The sequence below is a fragment of the Geotrypetes seraphini genome, chromosome 3 (genome assembly GCF_902459505.1).
Source record: "Geotrypetes seraphini chromosome 3, aGeoSer1.1, whole genome shotgun sequence".
NCBI lineage: Eukaryota > Metazoa > Chordata > Amphibia > Gymnophiona > Dermophiidae > Geotrypetes > Geotrypetes seraphini.
Genome location: NC_047086.1, coordinates 10311008 through 10324124, shown reverse-complemented (window position 1 = coordinate 10324124; position 13117 = coordinate 10311008). Strand labels below are relative to the sequence as shown.

Sequence of the window (13117 nt, the reverse complement as noted above, 5' to 3'; positions counted from 1 at the left end):
CATGTGGGAAAGAAGAACCTGAACTATAGCTATGTGATACTGGGTTCTGTGTTAGGAGTCACTGCCCAGGAAAAGGATCTAGGTGTCATCATTGAAGATAAGTTGAAACCCCCACCTCAATGTGTAATGGTGGCTAAGAAAGCAAATAGAATGTTAGGAATTATCAGGAAAGGAATGGAAAACAAAGATGAAATTATTATAACGCCCTTGTATAACACTATGGTATGACTGCACCTCGAATAGAAACATAGAAACATAGAAATTGACGGCAGAAAAGGGCTATAGCCCATCGAGTCTGCCCATACCAATGACCCACTCCCTGATTCTTACTCTCCTAGAGATCCCACATGAATATCCCATTTTCTCTTGAAATCTAACACGCTGCTGGCCTCAATCACCCTGAGGCAGCTCGTTCCAATGATCTACCACCCTTTCAGTGAAGAAGTACTTCCTCGCATCACCCTGAAATTTCCCTCCCCTGATTTTCAGCGAGTGTCCTCTGGTTACTGAGGGCCCTATAAGACTGAAGATATCATCTTTCACCTCTATACGCCCAGTAATATACTTAAAGGTCTCAATCATGTCCCCTCTCTCCCTTCGCTCCTCCAGTGAGTACATCCGCAGTTTTTTTAACCTTTCTTCATAAGTGAGTTCCCTGAGCCCCAAAACCATCCTGGTAGCCATTCGCTGAACCGACTCAATTCTCAACACATCTTTTCGGTAGTGTGGTCTCCAGAATTGAACACAATACTCGAGATGAGGTCTCACCATGGATCTGTACAGCGGCATTATGACTTCAGGTTTTCTGCTGACAAAACCCCTACGGATACAGCCCATCATTTGTCTTGCCTTGGACGATGCCTTCTCCACTTGATTGGCAGCCTTCATATCGTCGCTAATGATCACTCCTAAATCACGTTCCACCGTGGTCCTGGACAATGTTTCACCATTTAGTGTGTAAGTTCTGTGTGGATTTTTTTTGCCTAGGTGCAATTCTGGTCACCATATCTCAAAGAAGATATAGCGGAATTAGAAAAGGTACAAAGAAGGGTGACAAAAATGATTAAAGGGATGAGACCACTTTCCTATGAGAAATGGCTAAAGTAGCTAGGGCTCTTCATCTTGGATAAGAGACGGCTCTGGGGTGATATGATAGAGGGTCTATAAAATGAGTGGAGTGGAAAGGGTAGATGTGAATTGCTTGTTCACTCTTTCCAAAAATACTAGGAGACATGTGATGAAGCTACTAAGTAGTAGATTTAAAACAAACCAGAGAAAATATTTCTTCACTTAACATGTAATTAAACTCTGGAATTTGTTGCCGGAGAATGTGGTGAAATAGCTTAGCGGGGGTTTAAAAAAAGACTTGGGCCATTATTGAGATGGCTTGGGGAAATCTACTGCTTATTCCTAGGATCAAGTTTCAAGTTTAATTAATTTTAATATACCGACCATCGATGTGCACCTGGCCGGTTTAGAACACTAAAAATGAAAGGTTAAAATAAATTATTATTATAGGGGGAGGGGAAATGTGGACATTAAATGGACAAATTACAGATACGAGCATGAGCTTGAGGGTGAAGAGGGAGGGGGAAAGTTAATTATATCCTTAAAAACAAATTAAAAAAGGGGGAGGATAACACAATAGGAAAGGGGATCACTTCTTGAAAGCGGTTCATATTTATTTTGATAGCTGTTGGAGAGGAAATATGCTATGATATGCGTCTTGGAATAAAAATGTTTAGTTTAATCTTGAATTTGTTGAGTGAGTTTTCAAGGCAGGAGTTGAGGTGGCATGGCGTTTCATAAAGTTGGAGCTACAACGGAAAAGTTAGTTTTTCTAGTGTAGTAGAATTCTTTGATAGAAGGTATGATCAGTAAATTCTGATCAGCCTATCTAAGGGTCCGGGAAGCACAAAAAGGGAAGATGAGTTTATCAAGGAAGAATGGGATCCGGTTGCTTTATCATATGATACTGTATTATTTGGCATGTTAATGAGAGCTAAGAGCCAAATATCATCTAAGAATAATAAGCTTTTACTAATCATGACAGGAGTGGCTGTACAACAAATAACAAGTAATTGGAAAAATTGGAGGAGACTTAACTATAGCTTATGGTGGAATTCGTTGTGTCACATATATAAAATGGAAAAAACAATAGCTATACAGAAAGGGTTGTTTAAAACATTTCAAGAGGTTTCATTTTCCCTTAATAGTATAAAAGGGGGAGGGGGGATAACTTATGAGTTTTTATTAATGAGAACGAAAATAGGAAAGTATTCATTAAAGGTATAAATAAGTAATATATAAAATGAAAGGGGTGGGAGGGAAGGGGATAAAATATATAATTTGATTTATTGCTGAATATTAAGTGTTTTATTAAGTCCATTTGATTGTACCTGTTGATACACTTATTGTAAGTTTGAAAAATGAATAAAGATTTTATAAAAAAAAAAAAAGATGGGAGACACAAAAGTTTGATTTTGAAGACCAGCATTAAAGTATTAAAATAATAATAACTTTATTTTTCTATACCGCCATAGTCAGGCGACTTCTAGGCGGTTCACATTGGAAGAAGGCTGGACAGTCAGCAAATGATAAGGAGCCTAAAATAGAAAAGTTACATAAACAAGTTACATACTAATCTAAGTTCCATGGGTAAAGAATACATGAAAATTGGAGCTTCCTGAGAGATTGAATAGCGTTTACGGGGGGGTTGTTTTCGTTTAAGGGTGGTCTGTTTTAGTCAATAAATTTGTTGAATAGGGCGGTTTTTATGGCTTTTCGGTCAGTTTGGGTTCATTTATGCAGTTTCACAGCCAGACTTGTTGTCTATTCGCTTGGAACATGAAGGTTCTATCCAGGAAGGATTTGTATCTGCAGCCTGAGATCTATGGATAGGCAAAGATGTTTTTGTTTCTGGTTGTTCGTGTGGGGTTGTACAGAACGAAGTGAGTTTGCAGGTAGGAAGGTGCTAGTCCCCAGACTTGTTTGAAACAGATACATGCAAATTTGAATAGTATTTGTGCTTCTATTGGTAACCAGTGTAGTTTTTTGTAGTAGGGGCTGATGTGGTCTTTTTTTTCTCAGTCCAAAGATTAAGTGAACAGCGGGTGTTTTGTACTAATCTCAATTTTTTTACTGTTTTTTGTGGGATACCCAGGTAGATGATGCTACAGTAGTCAAGGAGGGATAGGATCAGCGATTGCACCAGCAACCTGAAGGATGTTGGGTCGAAGTATTTTTTTATGGTCCTTAGCTTCCACAGCGCGTAACAACTGTGGTGATAGGTGATACAATGGGTGATGGGTAGCCAGTGGGCTTCTCGCAGAAGATGAGTAACATGATCATATTTCCCAGCCTTATAGATAAGTTTAATTGCCATATTTTGAATGAGCTGCAGACAACATAGTTTGAGTAGTTCCGTTATATAAAGAGTTACAGTAGTCTAAATGAGAAATGACCAGTGAGTGAACGAGGGTTGTGATAGCATCAGTTTCAAGAAGTGAGGTTAAGGAACGAATGAGCCGAAGTTTGTGGAAACAGGCTTTTACGATGGAGCTTATCTGGTCATGAAAGGTTAAGTCTTTGTCGAGAATAACTTTGAGCAATTTTTTTTCCCCCCCATTTTTACTGGACAAGATTTAATAAAGATTTGTCCATTTATCATTTCATTGTTCCTGATCGGGAAGAGTATACCACAGGATAAGCAGTATAGAATCTGTTTTACTACTTGGGATCTAGCTAGATACTTGGGACCTGGGTTGGCCACTGTTGAAAACAGGATACTGGGCTTGATGGACCTTCGATCTGTCCCAGTATGGCAGCTCTTATGTTCTTATGTGAGCCAAGTCTAGGACAATCAAGCTATTGTGACATCACTGATAAGATTGGTTTTTAGCCATTGGTGGAATGAGACATTATGATATCACAATCCCAGCTCTGGATTGTTGCTATTTGAGTTTCTGCCAGGTTCTTGGCACCTGGGTGGGCCACTGTTGAAACAGGACACGGCTTGATGGATCTTCGGAATGTCCCATTATGGTAATTTTTAGGTTCTTATGTTAGAATTTTTATATATGTACATATATTGTTTGCAAACTGCCTAGTTTTAGGCAGGGTATAAATTTTTAACTAGCTAACTAAATAAATAATTTCACAGAGACAGATTTATTTCCAGGCCACGTCTCAACCAGAGATTGCTCAAAGCAATGCAATACCTCACAGTCACATTTTGCTCCTTAAAAGACCAGGACATACAGGTAAACCAGCAAATACAAGGATGCGAGCTTTAGAAACCATTTTATCCTCGGTGTTCTTATTAAAATACATGTTTTGCCTCTCTAGTGACAGTCACCTTGGGTATAAATGAAGCTGGATGGCAGATATTGTGTGACTTCCCTTTCCTTTCCCCATTGATTTTTTCCAAGATGGGTTTTTCTGTATCACTACAGCTCAACAAAAACTTAACTGGAAATTTAGAATAGGTTTCCTGTACCTGAAGCCGTAAAAAAAAAAATAAAAAAAAGTTGGATTCACAGAGCAACAAAGTCATCAGCTCAGTGACTAAAAGTATAATAACTGAGCATATGTTAAGATGTGAGCTTAATAATAATAACTTTACTTTTATATACCGCAATCTTCCCCACACTCTATACCATGTGCAAAGGCCCTAGAGACACAGATATTAAGCCTCTACTCATTTCTTGCTTCTCCCGAAATAAAATATTCTGGTTAAAGAAAAATAGTTGAAAACTCAATCTAGTCATCTAAAATAAAGCTGCGCAGGCCCTGTGATCCATTTGAAGACTTTGTAATCATCTTCCATGACTTCATAATTTTAAGTTGGATTCTTGAATGCATACACTATAATCATGCCACAGTTTCTCTCATTTTTATACAAGTTATAATTCATCAAAAAGTTATGGGAAAGGTATATAACCAATACTACAATAAAAACGGAACAATAAAGCCAAGACCTTCCGTTTACCAGATTAGCTGGAAGTTGATGTCAGAATAATAAATTCAAAGCAATGCTTCTTGCCTACCTTCACGGCTACGAGCCATTATGATCAGCTGGCAAATCACATTCACCATTTCTTGAAGCAGGGCTGGGCATTTTTTCAAGATAAACTGCTGGTCTGAATGAGAAATCAAACATCTTAGGGTGGTTACAGTCATTCTACGTTCCCCCTCCCCCACCTTCCAGCTCATACCTTTTCAGTGGCCATTCAAAGTGAGTTACATTTTGGTACATTCAGAGTCAGTAAGTTATTTCCTAGTTCCTGGATGTACCTGAGCCAAGTTGCTAAATTTGCACCAACATTAATCATCGTTCAGTTTATCTTATTCCAACCCCTCTCCTCTTCCATACAGCACTGGCACCTGTGCTGTCCGAGGAAGCAAAACACTAGAAAGGTCCGAAAGTTCTCTCTGACCTGCTCTGCCCGTGTGGAAAACAGGACGTTGAGTCCGAGGGAACGCTCCAGAGGAGACCTCAAGTGCACTGCTGCAGTGCCAGCACTGTTTGGAACAGAGATTTGAAGGTATACTGCGGGGGGAGGGGAAGAGAAAAGACCAATGTCAACAACCACCCAAAAAAAATCCAAAACCATACTTGGGGGATACAGCAGACAGGGCATGCCGAGTGTGCATGGGAGGGGGAGGGGGAAGTGGTGGGCATACTGGATCTTTATAGTTGGGTGTGTAGTGTAAGTATCTGGGAAAAAGACCTGTTGGTTGGTGGGGGGAGGGGGGCATCACAAGGATTTGGGCCACATTTAGTTACACATGATGCTCATTTTCAAAGCACAGACTTACAAAGTTATTTAGTATGGAACTTTGTAAGTCTCTGTACTTTGAAAATGAGCCTCCAAATATGGTAATTGTTTTGCTTAAGGCCGCAAGTAGAATTAGTAGGATTTGTACCCTGGCTTTCCCCAATTCCCAAGCTGCTGTTCTAACCAAGTTTATTTAATCTTTGATATACTGTTTTATCAAATATATACCTAAATGGTTTACAATTTTCAAATAATATTTAAAAAAAAAAAAAGAAAAAGTAAAAATTAAAAAGAAAATTAGAAGGGGGACAAAACATGCTGACTTACTGGAACCAAAGGGAAATGGTAAGAGATTAAGTACATCGAAAAAATAAAATCCTAAGAGGGAGGGAAGTGAAGGAAGGGGACCACTCCAACTTCCACAGCCTGATCTTCCTCAGCTCAGCGATGAAGTGATCAAAGCTATGGCTATAGAACAGGCGTCTTGTCAAAGGATCCGAGTCCCAACAGTTCAAAGGCTCATGAAAATCTGAAAAACTTAAGAATGATTGCAGAGTTCTGTGTTGGTAAACTGGTTCAATATAAAAATAAATAGCAATTAGATACAAGGTCTCAGGCATCTCCTCTTCCAGCTGCAACTGTTGAAAGAATGGTATAGATAGGCAAGGAAGATACTTTCAAGCCTACAATGAGAGGACTTCTGCGCGAGGTACAATATATGCGTACATCATAAAATTATAACAGACAAGCTTAAGAAAAAAACAAAGAACATTCAAACTCTTTCAAATAAAGTCTTTAATTAAAAAAGATTAACTTGATATGATTACAGTGAAATCAGGAAAGAAGAGATGCAATGTAGAAGATAGATCAGAGGTGAAGGAGATGAGAAGACGCAGCTTGGAGACAGCAGGGCGAAACCAAGGAACGTAAGAACATAAGAATTGCTGCTGCTGCTGGGTCAGACCAGTGGTCCATCGTGCCCAGCAGTCCACTCATGCAGCAGCCCTCTAGTCAAAGACCAGCACCCTAACTGAGACTAGCCCTACCAGCGTACATCCTTGTTCACCAGGAACTTGTCTAACTTTGTCTTGAATCCCTGGAGGGAGTTTTCCCCTATTACAGCCTCCGGAAGAGCGTTCCAGTTTTCTACCACTCTGGGTGAAGAAGAACTTCCTTACGTTTGTACGGAATCTATCCCTTTTCAACTTTAGAGAGTGCTCTCTCGTTCTCCCTACCTTGGAGAGGGTGAACAACCCATCTTTATCTACTAAGTCTATCCCCTTCAGTACATGAATGTTTCGATCATGTCCCTTCTCAATCTCCTCTGTTCAACACTGAGGCAACTATATGCTCAGCCAGAGTCTCTGAGCCTCCTCTTACCTGTATCATAACAGCAGCAGAAATCAAGGCATTTCTGAGCAAGCCCATGGTGGTTCCAGACTGACCATTACACACCCAGTTCATAGAAAGGTATGTAAAAATGACAAAATGCTGAAGAACTGAAAGAAATTTTGACAAACCTGGAAGATGTACTGATCCAAATCGACAAGTTAAAGAGCGATAAATCACCTGAACTGGATGGTATACATCCTGGAATACTGAAAGAACTCAAACATGAAATTGCTGATCTGCTGTTAGTGATCTGTAACCTGTTGCTAAAATCATCTGTTGTAGATTGGAGGGTGGCTAATGTTACACTGATATTTAAAAAGGGTTCCAGGGATGGTCTGGGAAATTACAGACCAGTAAGTATGACTTCAGTGTCGGGCAAAATAGTGGAAACTATTATAAATTAGGGAACACAGACAAACATGGTTTAATGGGAGAGAGTGAGCATGTGTTCAGCCAAGGGTGGTCTTGCCTCATCAATTTGCTGCATTTCTTTGAAGGCGTGAATAAACGGGAGGATAAAGGTGAGCCGGTTAATATAATGTATCTAGATTTTCAGAAACCTTTTGACAAGAGTTCCTCATGAAAGACTCATGAGAAAATTAAAAAGTTAGGGGTAGGAGGCAATGTTCTGTTGTGGATTTTGTTAGACAGAAAACAGAGAGAAGGGTTAAATGGACATTTTTCCTCAATGGAGGAGGGTAAATAATGGAGTGCCACAGGGATATATATGTACTGGGACCAGTGCTATTTAACATTTATAAATGATCCGGAAACTGAATGACAAATGAGGTGGTTAAATTTGCAGATGACACGAAACTATTCAAAGCTGTCAAAACACAGGAAGAAAAAAAATTGCAGGAAGATCTTAGGAAATTAGAAGCCTGGGCATCCAAAAAGCAGATTAAATTTAATATGGACAAATGCAAAGTGATGCACACTGGGAAGAATAATCCAAATCATAGTTACCTTATGCTAGGATCCACCTTAGGCATCAGCACCCAAGAAAAAGATCTGAGTGTCATTGTTGAAACTATGGTGAAAATCTTCTGCCCAGTGTGTGGCTGCGGCAAAAAAAAAGCAAACAGGATGCTAGGAATTATTAGGAAAAGGATGGCAAATGAGACCAAGAATATTATAATGCCTCTGTATCACTTCATGGTGCTTCCTCACCTCGAGTATCGCCGTATCTCAAAAGAGATAAAGAGAAATTAGAAAAGTTTCAAAGAAAAGTGACCAAAATGATAAAGGGGATGGGACTCCTCTTGTATAAGGTTAGGGCTCTTCAGCTTAGAAAAGAGATGGATGAGAAGGATATGATTGAGGTCTACAAATTCTGAGTAGTATGAAATGGGTAAGAGTGAATCAATTTTTCACCCTTTCATAAAGTACAAAAACTAGGGGATACAATGAAATTACAGGGGAATACTTTTAAACAAATTGGGAGGAAATATATTTTTTTTTAGTCAAAGAATAGTTAAATTCTGGAAGTCTTTTGTCAGAGGATGTGGTTTAGTGGCGTAGCTGGATTTAAGAAAAGTTTGAACAAGGTCCTGGAGGAAGTGTTCATATTGAGACAGACATGGAGGAAGCCACTGCCTGCCCTGGATTGGCAGAACGGAAGGCTGCTATTATCTCGGTTTCTGGAAGGTACTATGACTTGGATTGGCCACTGCTGGAACAGAAAACTGGGTTAGATGGACCACTGGTCTGACCCAGCAGTGGCAATTCTTATGTTCTTAAAAAAGAAAAATCTATCCCTATTACAGCCAGCTTGTCCTTGAAAAATTTAGTAACTCACAAAATGTGCAGAAACAAGCAAACTACTGCAGAATTTCTTAACACAGCTGAGCTCTAACTTTTTCAGAATGTTAAGTTAGTGTCTCTCAAACTTTTTTAGCTCCGGCACACTAAACGGACCAAATGTTTTTCGCGGCACATTATAATTGAAATTATAAAATTGCAAAACCAAAATGTGATTTGAACCACCCAGAACTATTGGTTGGGCGGTTTATAAAAAACATAAAATTATAATTATTTAAAGTTCTTTAAGCTACGTAGGGGTAATTGTAACAATGGTGAAACTAAAGTAGATAGAATAGACTTGCTAATCAATGCGATGGATGAGCTTGTTTTGAGTGCAAATTTAACTCAAAAACGTAGCTCGATAGTCAAAAAGCAAGCATGCATTTCATCATCCATCATCTGCAGTCATTCTCTTTTTTGATTTAATTTCTGTCGGAGCAGAAAATCCAAGTTTGCAAAGATAAGATTCAAATGTTTGAAAAGCCTCGATTGCTTTGTTGCTCAAGGTAGGATAACTACTGCATAAATAATAAAAATAAAGTCACGCCTTTAATTTTCAAGGGCCAATCATGTCAAAAAATGCTGCTTGTCTAGGCAACCGCATATATCCTTATGCACACAGATGTGTACCTATTCTAGTGTATACTTATGAAGGGAATTTTTAAAATGTTGGAGTCTCTTATGGCACACCTGGAATCTCTTTGAGAGACACTGTGTTAAGTGCTTAACACCTTTTGGTAGAAGGGCTCTTGAATGTAACTCACTTTGAACTATTGATGAAAAGGCATGAGCGAGACATATATAATCTGTGTACAGCAAGCATAAATTGGTATAAAATGCAAGCTTTATTTTAACATACATAAAACCCACAGCAAAAATACAACAAGCAGCAGAAATCAACATCTTAATTCCAGCGGCTGGACAGAATCTATCTGCAATGCAGCATAAAATTCTAAGGACATGTTACCAAGGACTATATCCAAGGACTATATCTAATTATTTTGGTAGAAATCCTTTTAAAAGAAGCCCAATATTCCACAGTTGCACAGATACACCACGTCCCAGCAATTTAATAAGAGATTAAAAATTACCTTCTTCGAGAGTCTCAGGGATTTTCATCCTGGAAAGATGAGCGAGCATGAGAACTCTAGCCTTTAGACTGTATGGGCAAGTAAGCGGTGGCTCATTCTTCTTCAAATTAATACTGCCAATTTCTCTAATTAACTGAAATAAATGAAGTGTAGTATTTGCACATTTTTTTTTTTTTAAACCAAAATTGTGGCTGTTCCCCATGTAGTACAAAATCATACATGCAATAGATATATTGGGAAAAACTTACTTGAGGTATCTGAATATTATCTGTTGGTCGACTTGTGGCATCTTTATTATACTGAGGGTCAAATTCAGAAGCTCCTGCCAAAACCATGAGGAGACCTAAAAAGAAAAGGGTCATCAGGAAAGAATTAGATAGACCTAAACCTCTCAAGAACATTCAAAGTTCGATGCCTCTGGACTTTGGATGACTTAACAGTATAGAAATGTCAATTGAAAATGAACACCTGACAGCAAACATATGACTGCTTATAATTAAGACTTTCCTAAAATTAAAGGTTTTAAGACAGTGTCTCTCAAACTGTGTGCCATGGCAAAGTGGTGTGCCCTGAAGAGATCCCAGAATTTTACTTTATTTTGAAAAATTCCCTTCATAAGTAGAATAGATGACATGTATGTTGCATGCGCAAGTGTCAATGTTATGAGCATCTGTGTGCGTAAGGATACAACCCACCAGACAAGCATCATTCTTTGACGTGATTGATCCTTGAAAACTAATGGCAAGTCATTTTAGTTTTATTTTTTATGCAGTGGTTAGCCTAACTTGAGCAACAAAGTAATCAAGGATTTGCTACTGTTTGGATCTTCTTATCTTTGCGAACTTGACTTTTCACTCTGACAGACATTAAATCGAAAAAGAGAATAACTGCAGATGGATGATGAAGTGTGTGTTTGCTTGTTGACTATCAAGCCACGTTTTGAGTTCATTTACACTCAAAAATAAGCAGTCATTACGAAAGATAGTCAGTCATAACACCTTCCTGATCCCAAATCACAGCGGCCATGACCTTTCCTGCTGACTTTTGGGTCTTGAATTTCCTTGGCCTTGTAGAACCAGAGTGCTGCCATTGCATGGACTGTTTTGTCTCAGAATCATGATGGTGCAACCATGTTTCATCAACAGTAACTAGTCATTCCAAAATGTTGGCACCAGCTCGCTTAAAATGCTGCAAAATCAACTAGGGAGTGTCCACTCGATGTCATTTTTCATCAGCATTCAAACATTTGGGCACCACTTGGCTGACAGCTTCTGCATACCCAGCAGAAGAGTCTCAGCTAAAATCAAGTCATGGTCAACAATTTCAGGAGTTGACACCGTTTGAGGCCTTGCTGCAACTTCGGTCTCAAAATCTCCACGCTGAAAGTTTGCACACCACTTTACTGTGGAGTATGATGGGCATTTGTCACTCAATGTTTGTATCATACATTCATGGATTCCTCTGGCGTTTTCTTCTGCAGGAATAGGAACTTCATGATGGCTCGGAGTTCCACATTTGAAAATGCCACACTTTTCAATGACATGGTTCAATCAATGATCGGAAGCAATGTCAAAAACATAGCATTATGATTCTGCAAATTGCCCTTAGCAAAATAAAATAACACTCTTTTCAGCTAGAGTGGCAAAATAATGCTCAGAATTTCAGAAAGTTGACTGGGCTGAGAACATTTCAGCACTCCCTCGAAAGACATTGCAATCTAGTTGTCTGTTTGAATAAAAATGATTTGATTTTGTAGCTCTTCTAGACCCAATCAAAAGCTCGTCCCTTGCTTTGACTGGGGAGCCAGCTAAGACTTCTGCAGTCAGGGATGGTGGGGATAAGAACATAAGAATTGCTGTGGTCCATCGTGCCCAGCAGTCCGCTCACGCAGCGGCCCTTTGGTCAAAGACCAGTGTCCTAACTAAGACTAGCTTTACCTGCGTACGTTCTGGTTCAGCAGGAACTTGTCTAACTTTGTCTTGAATCCCTGGAGGGTGTTTTCCCCTATAATAGCCTCCAGAAGAGCATTCCAGTTCTCCACCTCTCTCTGGGTGAAGAAGAAGCACAGTTACTTACCGTAACAGGTGTTATCCAGGGACAGCAGGCAGATATTCTTAACGCATGGGTGATGTCACCGACGGAGCCCTGGTACGGACACTTTTAACTAGAAAGTTCTAGTTGGCCGCACCGCGCATGCGCGAGTGCCTTCCCGCCCGACGGAGGAGTGCGTGGTCCCCAGTTAAGATAAGCCAGCTAAGAAGCCAACCCGGGGAGGTGGGTGGGATGTAAGAATATCTGCCTGCTGTCCCTGGATAACACCTGTTACGGTAAGTAACTGTGCTTTATCCCAGGACAAGCAGGCAGCATATTCTTAACGCATGGGTGACCTCCAAGCTAACAGAGGGGGAGGAGGGATGGTTGGCCATTAGGAAAATAAATTTTTTGATATAGGTATGGGAAATGATACCCTGACGTTATTTAATATATATGCCCCTAATTCGAATCAATCAGAATTTTTCAAAAAGCTACAAAATATGTTATTACCACTGGCTGCCTCTAATTTAGTGGTGGCTGGAGATTTTAATGCTGTAATGGATCCATTATTGGATAAAAAACCAGGTAAAAATATTAAATCTTTAGGTCTAGATAATTTAGTTCGATCATGTGATTTGAAGGATATATGGCGTATTCTTCATTTTAATGATCAGGAATATTCATTTTGTTCACAGGTTCATAAATCATTTTCAAGAATAGATTATATTTTTGTTTCAACAAATAAAGTGCAACAGGTGATTAAAGCCTCCATTGATCCTATTATCATTTCGGATCATGCGGGAATATGGATAGAATTACAATTAGATCAATTAGAAAATAATAGACCTCTTTGGAGATTTGATAATGCATTGCTTGTGGATGACAAATTTTTGGAAAATTTTAAAACACAAATTAATGAATTTTTTCAAACAAATTTAGTGGAAGATACATCTATAGAGAATGTATGGGATGCATTTAAAGCAACTATGAGGGGTAATATTATATCATATTCAGCTT

At 39.1% G+C, this 13117-nt stretch overlaps 1 protein-coding gene across 1 annotated transcript in view; it reads right to left on the bottom strand.

Moving 5' to 3' along the window:
* LOC117357612 (translocation protein SEC63 homolog) overlaps positions 1 to 13117 on the bottom strand; it is a 186755-nt gene that overhangs the window by 87234 nt on the left and 86404 nt on the right. The window contains exons 9-11 of the mRNA XM_033938447.1: positions 10315 to 10409; positions 10067 to 10199; positions 5049 to 5141 (exon numbers count right to left, since the gene is read on the bottom strand). Coding sequence (XP_033794338.1) covers positions 5049 to 5141; positions 10067 to 10199; positions 10315 to 10409 — 321 coding nt within the window. The remainder of the gene's footprint in view (positions 1 to 5048; positions 5142 to 10066; positions 10200 to 10314; positions 10410 to 13117) is intronic.